The following is a 16,080-nucleotide window of genomic DNA, read 5'->3' as shown; positions in this document are numbered from 1 at the left end:
CCAAGGGCACGAGGTAACCCGAGCGCCCCGGAAAGGACCCCTGCCTGCATCGCCACGGCCGTCCCCGCCTACCCCGTCCACATCAGCTCCGGCTGGGCGAGGCCCTGCTTCTCCCTTCTGCTCCCGAAGACCACCCCGGGGCGCAGACCTGGAGACCTCGGAGCGCCCGCGGCCGTCCAGTCCGCCCCCTTCTGACAACCAGAGAGCGGTCTAGGCCGGGCACGGGGCTGCGCAGAGGGGCTGCGGGCAGGGCCGGAGCCTGCTCTGGGGGTCGCGAAGGTGTCCCAAGAGTTGGGGACCCGACCGGGCGAGCGCGGGCGCAGGTGTGGTGAGGGCGCGGCGAAGCTTGCGGGGACCAAGGGCGCGCGGGCGGGGCCGGGGGCGCGGCGAGTCTCGGGCGGGGGCGGGGCGGGGGCGGGGGCGGGGCCGGACCCGGGGAAGCCGCCCGCCCGCCCGCGGGGACGTCCGCACCGCGAGGGTTAAGGCCCGGAGCCCGGCGGGGCGGGGGCGGCGTGCGCGCGCGGATTGGGGAAAAGTTTGGCGGCGGGGCGGGGCACGGGGCGGGCCGGCGCGCGCGGATTGGCCGGAAGTTGTGCCGGGGGCGGGCCGGGGTCCGGGCTCGGCGCTCGCTCCGGGAGAGTTGACAAAGCCCCGCAGGGAAGGACGCCTCGCGGCGCGGCGCCCCGGGCCCCTCGCCCCGCCGCCCCGGGACTCCGGCCCCAGCCCCCGGCCCTGCGGACTCGCCCCGCCGCCTGCCTGGTCTGGGACCCCGCGCCCTGAGCGCCCGAGCCCGGACCCCGACCCGGCCCGAGACTCCCGCGCCCAGGTAGCGCCGCCCCGCCCCGAGGCCGGGCCCGGGGGCGCGGGGCGGCGGGATGCGGCGCCCGGGGCGGCGATGACCGCAGAGCGCACGCCGCGGGCCTGGCCCTGACCCCGCCGCCCGCCCGCACGCCGAGCCCCCGCCGAGGTGAGATCCCGGCGCGCGGCCGCGACCCCAGGTGGGCAGACGGGGGAGGGCGGGGGTCCGGGGCGGGGGCGGGGAGGGGAGGGTTCGGAGCCCCAGCTGGGCACGGGTCACGCGCGCCGCCGCCGCTCCTGCGGGTCCCCGGCCTGCCCCGTCCCCGCCCCCGCGCCCCACGTGGGCCCCCCCAGCGCAAATTTGTCCGCTAATGGCGCAGGCGATTATCTGCGGGGCGCTGGGTGTTGTGTGTCCTGCGGGCAGGGCCGGAGTTACAAGCGCCAGGAATCCAGACGGTGTGTGGAGGGGGGGCAGCGGGGGAGCCCGGTAATTAGTGTAAACCCTTTGTCTGCCTTTGATACCCACAGCTTCTCCCCGCCGCGGCTTCCTCCGCCTGGAGCGCGGGCGGGGAGGGCCTGTCGGGGAAGTGGGTCCAGACCCCTGATCCCCGCGGCCCGGGACCGGGGAGGGCGGTATCTCCCACTTCCACGCTTTGGTGACGGCGCCCCCAATGCCCCCAGGTCCGGACAGGCCGAGATGACGCCGAGTCCCGTGTTGCTGCTCCTGCTGCCGCCGCTGCTGCTGGGGGCCCTCCCGCCGGCCGCCGCCGCCCGAGGTGAGTTCTGGCGCCCAGCCCAGCCAGCCTGGCCTCCGCCAGCGCCGCCCCCTTCCCGCCAGGCCCTGAACCCTGCCACAGTGCCCGCCTGGCACGCGCCATGCCCCGCCCCTGCCGCCCCGCTCGCCAGGCCCCCTTCCTTCCAGGGTCCCCTCACCCATGGGCTGACCACAGCGCCCAGGCGGCCTCCCCCAGCTGGCTGGAGGAGTCCCTTTCACTTGTGCTTGCTGGCCAGGTGGGCTCTAGCCCTGGCCCCCAGGACATGCTTCTTTCTGGTCTTGCAAACACTTTCACCCTCCTACCTGCAGTCCAGGGCAGCTGATCACCTGTGGATTCTTGGGGAGTGGGCGGTTTGTGGCCACAGTGGACCCAACTAGGACTCTGGGAACCTGCAGAGACCCCCACGGAGGCCAGGATGGGCTATGAGAGATATTGGTGATATACTGGGTGTCTGGGAGTGAAACGGACCCTCAGACCCCCAGTGTCCCAGCCACTGGGCACACACCAGACCTAGCTGTGTGCCCTGGCCCTGCCCAGCCCCAGGCAGGCAGTGCAGGGCGGCTGTGTGGACAAGTCCCCAGAGCCGGGACGCACCCCAGGACTGCGTGCCTGTGGGCACCCACTGTACCGGCCTGGTACGTCCTCACGCCACTGATAGCTAAGTGGCAGCTATGCCACGGGACCCGGCTCCAGCAAGGGCATCTGAAGCCGATGGGTGATGTGTCCCCGCAGACTCATGCCCGCCATGTTCCAGGATCCGAGCACAGCGCTGGCTGCCCCCATGGCTAGGCGGGACCTGTGGCCAGGCCGGCCCTTTGGGTGTGTTGACCACTCAGGATTGTCCGCGCTGTGTCCACCAGTCCTGAGGCTTCGCACCCCTCCCCTGCCGCCCAGCAAGTGCGCCGCATCCAACCTGGCCTTATATGGGCACGTTCGGGTGTTGGATGGCGGGTGGTGGCCAGGTGGGCCTTATGCCACAGCACCCCCCCACCCCCCTCCTGCCCACATGGGCCTGGCTGAGCGGCTGCTCTGAGGGCCCGGCAGCGTCCTGGGCTGTGTGGGCACTCAGGCCATACTGGGCGAGCCCCCACCACCGCTAGTGGCCTGGACTTGCATTCTCTTTGATCTGTTTGGCCTCCCCCATCCCTGCACCTGCCTATCCTCTGTCCCCTCGGCCAGGGAGGCTCTGGAGGCCTCTGTCCTGCCATGGTCCGTGGCTGGGGCTGAAGCTGACTGGTGGATGGCCGCGGTCACCCATGGCAGTGGGTGGCAGAGCCCGCCTCTTCATGGAGACGCCCCAGCGGCCACCCCCTTCGCTTTCGTCCTCCTCAACTGCGGCCTTGGGGCCGAGGATATCCAGCCCTGGCTTTGCATGGCAAAGGCCCTGGCGGCACTGGGGAGCTGGGATTGAGCGGCTTTCCAAGGGCAGGGGCCTCTGTGGTTTGGGTGGAGGTGGGGAGGAGGTTCTTCCGGACTGCGCTGATTTTCCTAGCATGGACTAGGGCGCGAGGTCCATCCAAGTGTGTTTCTCCTGCTCTGAACAGCCCACTGTGCACCTTCGTTAGGCCAAGGACCAGCATGCAGAGGGTTTGGGTTGTTTTTGAAAAGCCATTTCTCGCTAGGTCATAAGTTCTGGAATCGGCACATCACTAGACTCGGATCATATTTTGAAAGTTCCTCTTTTCCCAAAGTTTCACAATCTTGGTGGATTTGTCTAAAAACTGCTTTTCTTTTTTTTTTCCAATTTGAAAAAAGATAGGAATTGGCTTTCTCCCTTTCCCTTTTATTTCTCACAGTGGGAACTTGAGAGTTTGTGGATGAAATACCTTTTACCAATAATTCTGAAGGAAGTCGTTTCAGGGCTTTCTGAGAAGTGCCACCTTTGAACTTTTGCAAGCATGGCCTTGGGGACCAGCTCTAAGCGGCCTGCCTAGGAGGCCACTCCCCTTTCCTCTGCACCCGGCCAGCTGCTGTGGGCAAGCTGAGCCCTGACCCAGGTGGGCAGGGTGCCTGTCCAGGGGTGCCCCATGCCTGGGGGGTGGCGTGGTCAGTGTCGGCTCCCTGTAGGGGCAGGAGTCTGAAGGGTGTGTGACTCGGGGAAGCAATAGCTGTGGGTGCACGGTGCTGACCTCGGCCCCCAGCCAGGCCTCAGGGCCCTCCTCCCTCGCCCCAAGCCCTTCCAGGCAGTGGCTGGCCAGTGTGTAGCGGGCTGAGGTGGACGTGTGGGAGCTGGGCCCAGCCCCTGCAAGGTGGGGAATCGGGCCAGCCGCCCCGTTTCCATCTCGGGGCCCCACTCCTGGAAGGGAAAATAAATCACTGTCCCCTTGGGGGAGGGAGGGAGCCGTGAACAAAGTCGCCTTTGGCTGGGCCTGGAAACGCCGACCGCAGACTCCTTTATCCATTGTGCGGGAATCAATGGGCCTCCGGGCTCCCTTTCAGCCGCAGGCCCCGCGCTGCGGCCCTGTCGAGGGGAAATGTTGGTTTTTCCCCAGCCGTGGCCTCCAGCCCCTGGCTTGCCCAGCCCTGGCTCAGGAACCATGGCCGCGCTGGGAGAGGCGGGCTGTGCCCACAGGCTGGACCCCCGACTGCTGCATGCTGGCCCTCTCTGCAGCCTGAGCTTGCTTCTTGGCCCAGGGTGGACTCCTTTGCCCCATCTGGGCCTCTGCCGGTGACTCCAGGCCTGGTGTATCCAGGTGACAGCCTCAGCGGGTGGGTCAGCACAGGAGGGAGAGGTGTGCCCACACCCCTCTCCCCAGAGGCCTCCTCTAGGGCTGCCCTCCCTGCCTGCCTGCCTGCCACTCTCCCTGGCAGCCATCCCTGGAGCTGCTGGTCAAGCCCCAGGGTGTCTGGCTGCCCTCTGCAGGCGGCTCCAAGGTGGGCCACAGCGCCAGGGCCCACGGTCCAAGATGGCTGGGGTAGAGTGAAGCAGGGGATGGGAGAGGAGGGGTTTCATGGGCCAGGGCAGGCCTAACAGGAGAGGTGGGTACCAGTCCCCTTGGAGCAAGTCAGCGTGAGTGGGGGTCTCCCTTCAGGACATTGTCCCTGTGTGGGGCAGGGGGTGCCGCCCATCTTGGCAGAAAGCCCAACCACTTTTCTTCTTGCCTGGTGCTGTGAAGGGGCTGAGGAGTGAACATTGGCTGAGCAGTGACAGGGAGGAGGGAGCCGGGCTGCTGCCCTGGTGTGCGGCATGGGGCCCGCTGGGCACAGTGACGCCCTCTGGGCTACTAAGACTGTGAGCCCCAGGACAGCTTGGTGGTCCCCTGGGGAGCTTTGTCCAGGCCCACCAGCCAGTGGCTTCGGGCCCCTCCTCATTCCCTGTAACCTTCCTGCCCTATCCCCAGTGGTGACCATAGGGCTTCGTCTGGAGCACAGTACCACACCCCAGGGCATCACTGTGTGTCCCAGAGAGGCTGGGTGGCTGTGCCCTGTGGCCTGCAGGGGCCTGGGGAGCTGCAGTGGACAGGCCCAGTGCCCTCCTGTCCCCAGCCCTGTCCTTGAGAAGTCTGCCATGTGAGTGGGAGCAAGGGCCCCTGGCCTGGTGGTGGTGCCCAGTGTGCCTGGGCTGCTCAGTGGTCACGGCAGCCCCACCCGGGGGCCAAGAGCCCTGGCAGGGGGCAGAGCATCAGCTCACCCCTGATCTCTGGCCTCGGGGGTTCTGGGATCAGGAAATGTTCTTGCTGATGCTTCTTAAGTGGGGAAGGGCTGCCAAGGTCTGCAGGCAGAGCCCCTCTGGGGAGTTCCGGGCAGGGGAGGCCTGGGGACTGAAGCCAGGCAGGCTGGGGTTTTGAGGTGGGGGTGGGGGCATGAACCGGGCTGGGCCTGGTGAGGTCTGGACTGGGATGGCTACGGAGGAATCTTTGCCTGTTTCAGCACTGTGCAAGGTTCTCTTTAGGGCGTGGCACCGCCTCACGATGCTCTGTTGCCCGCCCTGTGCCCTGGCGTGTCAAGAAGGGGGAGTAGTACCCTGGGGCTGGGGTTGCAGAAGGTTCCACCTCAAGGCTTCCAGAGGAGGCCCCCCAGCCTGCTGACTCGCTGGGTGCCCAGGGCTGGGCAGCGTGGTGGGGCACAGCTTGTGGGGTAGCCGCCTGTGCTGCAGGCCCCCAGGTCCCCGCACATCCTCTGGGTCTGCTCCCTGAGTGCCGCCTGGCTAGCTGGTGACTGTGTGTGTCCTGGGTCTGTGCATGCGGGTGCATATGCGTGTGCCTGGGCGTCCCGGGCTGGAGGAGAGCCTGGCCCTGGCACCTGATGGGCAGCAGGCTGTGTAGCGGGTCACCTGTGCTGTGGCTCCTGGGGGCGGCCGCTCTTGCATTTGGCTTCCTGGGGAGGGGATCGGGCCCTGGCACTAACTCTGGCGTTTCCCACTCACTCCTGCCCTGGGTGCCCCTGGGGGCCTGGCACAGCCACATAGTGGCCATCTGTGGTGGGGGCACTGTGTCTCCTCTTGGTGACCGGTGGGGGGCTGCCGGCTGCAGAAGGCTCAGCACCTGGATTGGCTCTGCACCCCCTCAGGGGTCTGGCACAGTGTGTCCTGATTCCCTTACCCTCCCTTCTGGTCAAGGTGAGCCCCCTTCCCCAGGCCACTCAGCTTCTCCAGGAGGACATGGGGCCTGGCCACCCGCACCCCATGGCCAGGTCCCTGACCAGGCCAGAGAATTCCTTCAGCTGGAAACTCGGGGCCATGCAGGGCCCCCCAGTTCCCAGGCATCCTCGCTCCACTCTGGCCCCGTTTGGCTGCCAGGCCACTCTTGGTCCAGCTCCTCCATGCGGGGAACTTAGGGTTGGCCGGTCAGGGCTAGGGTTGAGGGGACCACACAGCCGGCCCCTCAGCGGTCAGCTCCACCTGCCCCTCCCTCCCTGGCGCACCGTGGCTTGGTCTGTCCCCACGGACGCCCCACCCTGCTGTGTTGTCAACCAGCATCTGCCCCTGCTGTGGTGGACGCTCCTTCCTCAGGAAGCCCCCGTTGTCCCCACTGGGTCAGGAGTCCTGTCCGACCTGGGCCAGCATTGCCCCGGGCTCTGTAGAGGGGCGGACACCACTGGCTTGGGCTATAGAGGCATCCTGGGAGGTGCAGGTACACTGGAAAGTAAGAGGAGGCCGTTTCCTGGTCCCAGCTCGTGTCTGCTCGCGACAGAGGGATCATGACACTGCACGTGTGTCTGTGCCTGGGCGCCTCTCCTTACGCTGAGGGCTGTGTTCTGGGAAGCACCCCTTCCTTGCTCCCTGTGCTGAAGGCTGTGTTCTGGGGAGCACCCCCTCCTTGCTCCCTGTGGGAGCCAGGCCCCATGGGGAGGAGCTGCCGTGGTCTCAGGAGGGAAACTGGGCAGCCCTGGCCATGAATCCTCTGTACCTGCCTTGGCTGGCCACCACCCCCCTGCCGTTCTCCCTACGAATGCCCACCGAGTGTCTGCTGTATGCCAGGCCTCGGGACACCGCGAGCACGGGAGAGGGGCTTGGGTGTGGGTTTGGACCATGTGGCCAGGACGGGCCATTCCAGAAGAGATACTGGAGACCCCGGGGTGAGGGGCGTCGGAGAGGGCACTCCAGACGAGGCAGGTGTGGGGAGCTGATCTGAGGGCCTGTGAAGACGGGGAGGGGCAGGCCGCAGGGGGTCCTGCCTCTGTCCCTCCAGACTGCAGCTTCCTCCCCTCCATCCCAGGGCCTGCCCACCTCCACCCTTCCTGGGCCCTGGGAAAGAGGAGTCTCTGTGTCTGGGGATAGTGTGTGTGTGACAAAGCGTGTGGGCAGGGTGGCCTCTCTGGGCCTTGCTGCTGTGGGAAGCCCCTGTTCCTCCTCCTTCCCCAGTTGTGTTTTTTACAGCTGGGCAGGGGTGGCGGGGTGGGAGGGGTTGGCGGCATCCCCCTTCTTGGCCCACCGCCTCCGAGTCTAGTCCTCTATACCTGACAGCAGTGAGGCCCTGTCTCAGACTCAGTTTACCCTCATGTCTGGCTCCCACGTGGCCCTTGGTGTCCTGCCTGTGCTGGGGGCCTCTTGACTGTGGCTAAGTGTGTGCAGGGCAGGGGCTGTTCTGGAGGAGGAGGCTGGGGGGCATCTTGGCGGGGTGCAAACCCTGGAGGTGGCACGGCGCCGCTGTCATGCCCAGCAGAGCCCCGGTGCTGGCTCCCTGTATTCTTCCTGGCTGCGGTGCGAGGCGGCCACAGTCTCCCACCAGGTACCTATGCCCTCAGGTCCTACCTCAGTTTCCCCATAGGCTGCGTGGGTTGGACGCCCGTCCAGGTGGTGTGGGCTTGCCTAAACATAAAGCCCAGGCCGCTGTCCTGGCACGCTCATTTCCCAGGAATCTGGGGGGCTGGGCTTCCTCCTGGTCAGGCCCTCCTGCGGGGGTCTTGGGCCTGCAACAGCAGGGTGTCCAGGGAGCCCAGGTGGGGGTGGGATGGGCCTGGCGAGGGGGACGGAGGGAGGCTGTTTGCTTTAGGATAAGGCTGGCTCCTCTGGCCTGGCTGCCTCCAGCCGTGCCTACAGCACTTGCAGGCCGGCCTCGGGGGCCACGCTTCCGGCCAGCCGGCGGTCATTTGGCTCTGCCCCCTTTCTCAGCAGTGACCATGGGCGGGGGTCCCGCCTCCCTGTCTGTGCCTGTCATCCCGTACCTCCCGCATGCCTGTGGGGGCCTTTACCTCCCCAAGCCTTGCTTGTGTCTGCCTGGGGCACGGTGGGGGCTGGGGCCAGAGGTAGCCCCTTCCTGAAGTGCAGCTGGGGCTTTCAGCCTCTGAGGCGGGCTCCCTCCCGAGATGGGGGGGCTGGGTCCGTGTGCCCCCACCCAGGACAGGGTCGGGCACTTGCTCTCTTGCTCCTTCTGGGCAGTTGTGTGGGTAGGCACTCATGTGCATACATGAACATGCTTGCACGTGTGAGACCTGCGCCCAGGTAGCCCCTCAGGAGGCCCAGGTACCCCTGCAGGCTGTGGGCCACAGGGGCTGGGCTGGGCAGGGGCCTTGGCCACTCCCTCTTGATCCCGGAGGCCCTGTGGGTGGTGGGAGTTCGGGCAGCGACAGGTGCTGGTGAGGTCAACCTGGGGTGGGTCTGGGACCTGGGCAGGCTGGGAAGGGGTCAGGAGGCCCCTGTGCTGTGGGCCCTGCAGCCCCGTTTGCCAGAGCTGCCCCCAGCCCTGGGCAGCTTACAGAACCACACTGAGGGGGAGGTGGGCTGGCAGCCCCCACAGCCGCCATCTCATTTCCTCTCCGGGGGATTACAGGGAGGGTAGGGAAGGAGGGGCTTCAGGGCTGGGGCCCATGGCCAGGGTGGGAGGGTCCTGAGTTGAGGGAGAGATACAGGTCAGAGGAGAGACCCCCACATGTTTTCTCAGAGAGGCCAGGGACTGGTGTGGGCCGGGTGGGCCAGGGCTGGGAAGAATCCCTCCCTCCAGAGCCTCAGCCCACCCTTTGTGTTTCTGGTCACAGTGGGGAGGCTCCATGTCTCCACGCCCAGCCCCAGCAGCCGACGATGCCTGTGGGATCAGAACCCGGAGGCCCTGGGCCGCGCCCCCTGTGCTATCAGCGCTGATTAGGCTTCCAGAGAGGTGATAGGGATTCTCTGTGGGGGTCCCTGTCCCCAGACCTGGGGGGTGAGATTGGGAGTTGCTACCTGTCTGAAGACGCCGGTGGGAGACGTCACGGGGCCACTGTTAATTGCGTGTTGGAGAAACACACGGCCCCAGGCACTGTCGAGATGGCTTGGAGCAGCTGCTGCCTCTTGGTGTCTCTGCACCCAGCCTGGACACTCCCAGACAGCAGTGGCTGCAGTTCGGGAGGGACACTGTCACCCATGGGCTGGCCAGAGGTGCCCTGGGAACCGTGGGGTGCCTGTGGCCACCTCTCAGATGCAGAGAGCAGTGAGTGGGCTGCGGTTGCCGCTGCAGGACTTGGGAGCAGCACGTGGGGAGTGGGGCGCGCGGGGCCCTCCTCTCCCAGGAGCTCCATCCAGGTGCAGGCCCTGCGGTGCTCTGAGTTTCTGAGGCCTGCAGGGTCTGTGTGTTCCAGGCTCATCTTCCCGGCTGGCTAGGCACTGCCCACTGGGGCCGGTCACACACAAACAGGGCCCTGGCCCTGCCTTCCAGCTCAGAAGCACCCAGGCAGGGGACGGGGTGGGGTGGGGACCCGGGCAGGGGACGGGGTGGGGTGGGGTGGGGTGGGACCCGGGCAGGGGACGGGGTGGGGTGGGGACCCGGGCAGGGGACGGGATGGGTTTCTTTCTGCCAGGAAAGGAGGACTTGGCTTCTCCACGTGGGGTGGGACAGAGTGAGTGGCCATGTGGAGCTGCAGCCTGTCTGCTCCTGTGGGTTTCACAGGCAGTGGGGGGACATACTGGCTGCCAGGTACAGCCTCAGGGCTGCCAGCCAGACAGGATCCAGCAGTGCCCATGGCCAGCCCTAGCTACTGTCGCTCCAGAGCAAGCCTCTGACCCCGGGGCCTTGGGGTCATGCCCCCTCAAGGCTAAGGTGCCTGGCAGGGTAGGGCCCTTGGGGTGGGCAGACAGACCTGGGCATCTGTGGTCCCTGAACTCAGGTCTGATACTGACAGAGACGTGGGTGCCGCACAAACTCTCATCCACACAGTGCCCGTGCGCAGGCGGTCTGCTGTGCCTGATTGCGTGTGGATAGCTGTGGGGTCGCTGGCCTGTGTCCAGGCCCGGCTGGGCCCTGGGCTGATGGTTGGGTGGGAGTTGGGTGAGGGGCCTGGAGCCTCTTTGGGACCCACCAGGGCCCCCATCCCCCTGCCGCCCTTGTCCTTGGGGGGCCGCTGTCCCCTCTGACCTAGGGTGTACAGCTGCTTCCTGTGTGACCAGGAGGAGCCCCTGCCCTCTTGGCTGGTGGGTTTTGAGGGCTACCAAGCACAGCTGTTTTGCATCCTCTGGGGACCCTACTCCCCTCTCACGTCTCAAAGAGCCAGCCTCTGGGACCACAGAGCCGCCCCGGCTGTGAGAGGCTGCTGACGTGGTGTTCAGTGGGCCAGCACTCAGGGGCTTTGGTGCATGTAGGCAGCTGAGGCCTGGGTCGGGGGCACTGCGCCTGGGCCCCTCTACTCACCTTGGGCAGGCGACCCAGGTGGAGCTCAGGCCTGAGGTCTGTGCTGGGCCGTGGGTCCCCTTTTGATCCCCCTTGGCTCTGGACCCCAAGCCCCTCCTCGTTGACTGTTCCTTGGACCCACCCGCAGGCCCCCCCAGGATGGCAGACAAGGTGGTCCCACGGCAGGTGGCCCGGCTGGGCCGCACCGTGCGGCTGCAGTGCCCTGTGGAGGGGGATCCACCACCATTGACCATGTGGACCAAGGACGGCCGCACCATCCACAGCGGCTGGAGCCGCTTCCGCGTGCTCCCCCAGGGGCTGAAGGTGAAGCAGGTGGAGCGGGAGGATGCCGGCGTGTACGTGTGCAAGGCCACCAACGGCTTTGGCAGCCTGAGCGTCAACTACACTCTTGTCGTGCTGGGTTAGTCGCTGCTGCGGTCAGAGGTCATGGGCTGGGTTGGAGCCAGGCAGGGGCATGCAGGAGGGCGGACGGGGACACACCTGGGGCCTGAGAGTCAGCCAGCCCCGGGCAGAAAGCCTTCCTTCGGCGCCCTGCCCTCCCTCTGCTGACTGCACCTCTGCCACCATCCCCCAGGCTGGGCTCCGTTCCTGTCCCCATCAGGCTCCAGCCTCTGGGCCTTCCTCCGGGCGGAGGGCGGCGGGCAGTGGGCGGAGGGCAGCGGCCGGGAGCCACAGGCCGTGGTCCCACAGAAGGGCTGGGGCCCGAGGCCTTGGCAGGGTGTGCCGGCCGTCGGCTGTGACTTTGAGGCTCAGGTTTCGGAGTTCAGAGGAGCCGCGGGGATGCCTGGCCTTTCTGTTCTCCTCTGCGCCTGGGGCCTGGGTGCGGGGCTTGGACAGGTGTCCAGAGACACGCCCTCCATACCTAGGGACCGGGCACCCCGCCTGCTCTGCTGGGCTCCTGGGTGTGGGGCCCTCCGGTGGAGCTCCTGGAGCTGGGCTGGCCCGTTTCTGAACGCAGGGGGCTGGCCCGTTTCTGAACGCAGGAGGCTGGCCCAGGCCCCGGCAGGGTCTGGGGGTGCGGCCTGAGACAGCCTGGTCCTGGGCTCAGTGGAGGAGCGGCTGTCACAGGGTGGATGGAGGGGACATTCCACAGCACGCCCTGCTCCTCCAGATTGTGTGGAATGGGAAAACTGTGGCTGTCCCCCCACCCCCACCCCACAGTCCTTTCAAAGGCGATGATGACCGAGAGGTATGAGAGTCTCGTCTGTTCACCAGCCCTCGGCCCCTTGATGTAGGCTAGGGTTACTGCAGCTGCTGGCCGGGCCCAGCTCCCTCCTCCCCGGGGCCTGCAGACCCCCCGGAGCCAGAGTAGGGGCCAGTCCTCCAGCCCCACCCGTACCCGTCAGGATCACCTGCGCCTAGTGTGGGCCAGCGGCCCTTGCCCAGCTGTCCCTGGGATTCTGGGCTGTGGGTGTGTGGTGCAGCCCCCTGCCTGGGTGTGTAGGACTGTCCTGGCTGGGGCTGGGGGCACTAGAGGCCATGGGAGAGTTGGGGGTGCTCCTCAGGGCCCCCCTCACCTGCCCTCCCTGTGCACCTCCATTTCTCTGCAGATGACATTAGCCCAGGGAAGGAGAGCCTGGGCCCCGACAGCTCCTCTGGGGGTCAAGAGGATCCCGCCAGCCAGCAGTGGGGTGAGCAGGGGACCGCCGTCTGCCAGGGTGGGGGGTGTCTGTCCTGGCCCCTCGGCCGCTTCCCCATCCTCTGACCTCCATGCTGCCCCACCCCACAGCACGACCACGCTTCACACAGCCCTCCAAGATGAGGCGCCGGGTGATTGCACGGCCTGTGGGCAGCTCCGTGCGGCTCAAGTGCGTGGCCAGTGGGCACCCTCGGCCCGACATCACGTGGATGAAGGACGACCAGGCCTTGACACGCCCAGAGGCCGCCGAGCCCAGGAAGAAGAAGTGGACGCTGAGCCTGAAGAACCTGCGGCCGGAGGACAGTGGCAAATACACCTGCCGTGTGTCGAACCGCGCAGGCGCCATCAACGCCACCTACAAGGTGGATGTGATCCGTGAGTGTGGCCTGGGGCACTGGCGGGCCGGGGGTGCTGGTGGGGTCTGGGGGCTGGCGGGCCAGGGGTGCTGGTGGGGTCTGGGGGCTGGTGGTCTAGGGGCTGGTGGACCGGGGGTGCTGGTGGGGTCTAGGGACTGGTGATCTGGGAGCTGGTGGACCAGGGATGCTGGTGGGGTCTGGGGGCTGGTGGGCTGGGGGTGCTGGGGGGGTCTGGGGGGGTGGGGTCTGGGGGCTGGTGGGCTGGGGGTGCTGGTGGGCCCTGGGGTGCTAGCAGGTAGAGTCTGGCGGGGCCCAGGAGCCATGCCCACGTGCCGTGTTCCCACAGAGCGGACCCGCTCCAAGCCCGTGCTCACAGGCACGCACCCCGTGAATACGACGGTGGACTTCGGGGGGACTACGTCCTTCCAGTGCAAGGTGCGCAGCGACGTGAAGCCGGTGATCCAGTGGCTGAAGCGTGTGGAGTACGGTGCCGAGGGCCGCCACAACTCCACCATTGATGTGGGTGGCCAGAAGTTCGTGGTGCTGCCCACAGGCGACGTGTGGTCGCGGCCCGATGGCTCCTACCTCAATAAACTGCTCATCACCCGCGCCCGCCAGGACGATGCGGGCATGTACATCTGCCTGGGCGCCAACACCATGGGCTACAGCTTCCGCAGCGCCTTCCTCACTGTGCTGCCAGGTGCGCGGCCGCCACGCCACGCCATGCTGGTGCCCGAACCTGCCCCCTGGGCCCTGCATCCCACCCACCGGGCAGGACCCCACCCTTCCCTCCTGGGCTCTACAGGCCAGGTCATCTGCCAAGGGAGGGCAGCCCAGGGGTGCCGTCTCCACAGCCCCCGGGATGGGTCTGGGGTACTCTCCTGGTCTTTGTGCTGGCGTTCCCCTCGCCACCTCCTTTCCTCTCACTCTTGCAGACCCAAAACCACCAGGGCCACCTGTGGCCTCCTCGTCCTCGGCCACTAGCCTGCCATGGCCCGTGGTCATCGGCATCCCGGCCGGCGCCGTCTTCATCCTGGGCACCGTGCTCCTGTGGCTTTGCCAGGCCAAGAAGAAGCCATGCACCCCCACTCCTGCCCCTCCCGTGCCTGGGCACCGCCAGCCAGGGACAGCCCGTGACCGCAGTGGAGACAAGGACCTTCCCACGTTGGCTGCCCTCAGCGCTGGCCCTGGCGTGGGGCTGTGTGAGGAGCATGGGTCTCCGGCAGCCCCCCAGCACTTGCTGGGCCCAGGCCCAGTTGCTGGCCCCAAGTTGTACCCCAAAGTCTACACAGACATCCACACACACACACACACACACTCACACACACACTCACACGTGGAGGGCAAGGTCCACCAGCACATCCACTATCAGTGCTAGATGGCACTGCCTCTGCAGTGGGCGCATGGGGCCAGCCAGACAGGCAGGCTGGGAGGATGGAGGACGGTGCTGCAGACGAAGGCGGACCCATGGTGAGGAGGAATGGCCAGCACCCTGGGCGCTCTGTGTGAGGCATAGCCCCTGGACACACACACACAGACACACACTGCCTGGATGCATGTATACACACACATGCGCACACACGCTGCCTGAACACAGGCACATGCAGACATGCTCCCGGAACACATACGCATGCGTGCACATGCGCAGGCATGCTGCCTGGACACACAGATATGCTGCTCAAACGCATGCACATGCACACAGACATGCCAGAACATACATGGACATGCTGCCTGAACACATCACACACATGCACAGATATGCTGCTTCGACACACACATGCATACATGTGCAGATATACTGCCTGGACACACACACACGCAGATATGCTGCCTGGACACACGCACACACATGCACAGATATGCTGCCTGGACACACACGCACAGAAATGCTGCCTTGACACACACACACACATGCGCAGACAGGCCGCCTGGACACACACAGGCAGTTATGCTGTCCGGACACACGCACACATGCAGATACGCTGTCCAGACACACACGTGTGCAGTTATGCTGCCTGGACACACGCACACACACGCGCAGATATGCTGCCTGGACACGAGCAGATATGCTGTCCGGACACGCACACACATGTGCAGATACGCTGCCTGGACGCATGCGGACTGAGGTGCTTTTCAGAGGGTGTGCTGCGAGGCCCGCAGTGCGTGTGCAGTGAGGCTCATAGTTGATGAAGGACTCTCCCTGCTCCACTGTCACTCCCCCACCCCTGCCTGCCTCTGCCCTCGCCTGGCCTTCGCGGCTATTTTTGCCACCTGTCTTAGGTGTCCAGGAGTCCCCTACTGCTGTAGGCTGGGGCTGGGGGCACAGCAGCCCCAGGCCTGAGAGGCTGGAGCCCATGGCACTCCCACTGCATTCTCCCCCTGCCAGCGAGAAGGAGCCTTGGTATTTATATTTAAGAAATGAAGATAATATTAATAATGATGGAGGGAGGGCTGGGTTGCAGGGACTGTGGTCTCTTCTGGGGCCCGGGACCCGCCTGGTCTTTCAGCCACGCTGATGCCTGCACCCCGTCCAGGCCAGGCACCACCCCCCACCCCACTGTCGTGGTGGCCCCAGATCTCTGTAATTTTATGTAGAGTTTGAGCTGAAGCCCCGTATATTTAATTTATTTTGTTAAACATGAAAGTGCATCCTTTCTCTCCAGGCTGGTGTTTCTGCCCGTGTCTATGTGTGCATGTGCATGCTCATGTGTGCTCACATCTGTGCTTGTGTGTCAGGCCTGGTCTCTAGAACCAGCAGCCCAGCCCTCCTGGAGTCCCCTTGCTGGGCCGGAGCCACAGGGGCCAAGACCTGAGGGTCTCCAGGTCTGTCATCAGCACCTCCCGGCAGTAGAGTTTGGGTCTACTGGGCTTCGGGCGGTGGTGGGTGTGAGCACTACCCATGTAGAGTTTGGGTGTGCTGGCCTTCGGGTGGTGGTGGGTGTGAGCACTCACCATGAGTACCCACATGCCTGGCCAGGCCAGCGTCCTGCACCCCTGTCGGATTCGCACCCTCTGTGTCCTGGGGCTGGCCCCTGTGGCCCTCAGTGCAGGGCCTGGTCACTCCTCGGCTGCTCTGCAGGCTTTGGTGGGTGGCCCTACGGGAAGCAGCAGACCTGCCTCGAACTGGGGGTGGGGCCAGGCTCAGGTCACCTCTGACCTCAGGGCTCCGTCCAAATGCCCTCCCTGCCACCCTGCAGTGCTGTGACGGTGGCTGCCCCCGTCTTGCCCAGTCAGCAGGAGGGGTTGGGGCTGCCAGCTCCACCTGGGGCCCTTGCCTGCCTGGGGGTTCCATTAGCTTAGTAAGAAAAGGCACCGAGGCCTCTCGTGCATTCAGCAAAGCGTGAGGCCCGTGGCGTTCCCGGACCCTGGCCTTGCTGGCATGCAGGGTACTTCCTGACCCGCGCTGGTTCTGAGAGCTTTTCCCTGGAGGAAGCTCACCCTGCCTGGCTTCAAAGATGACAGGTGGGCTC

General features: G+C 66.0%; 1 protein-coding gene across 1 annotated transcript; it reads left to right on the top strand.

The window, feature by feature from the left end:
* Nucleotides 1-1,164: 1,164 nt before the first annotated feature.
* Nucleotides 1,165-14,736, top strand: FGFRL1 (fibroblast growth factor receptor like 1). The gene is made up of 7 exons (XM_009203915.4): nt 1,165-1,254; nt 1,480-1,574; nt 10,743-11,015; nt 12,166-12,246; nt 12,345-12,629; nt 12,957-13,310; nt 13,546-14,736. The coding sequence occupies exons 2-7, from the start codon at nt 1,496-1,498 to the stop codon at nt 13,986-13,988; spliced, it is 1,515 nt and encodes a 504-aa protein (XP_009202179.1). The 5' UTR covers nt 1,165-1,254; nt 1,480-1,495; the 3' UTR covers nt 13,989-14,736.
* The last annotated feature ends 1,344 nt before the right edge of the window (nt 14,737-16,080 follow it).

The sequence above is a fragment of the Papio anubis genome, chromosome 3 (assembly GCF_008728515.1).
Source record: "Papio anubis isolate 15944 chromosome 3, Panubis1.0, whole genome shotgun sequence".
Taxonomy (NCBI): Eukaryota; Metazoa; Chordata; class Mammalia; order Primates; family Cercopithecidae; genus Papio; species Papio anubis.
The sequence above is the reverse complement of the archived record's forward strand: the minus strand, read 5'-3'. Positions and strand labels throughout refer to the sequence as shown.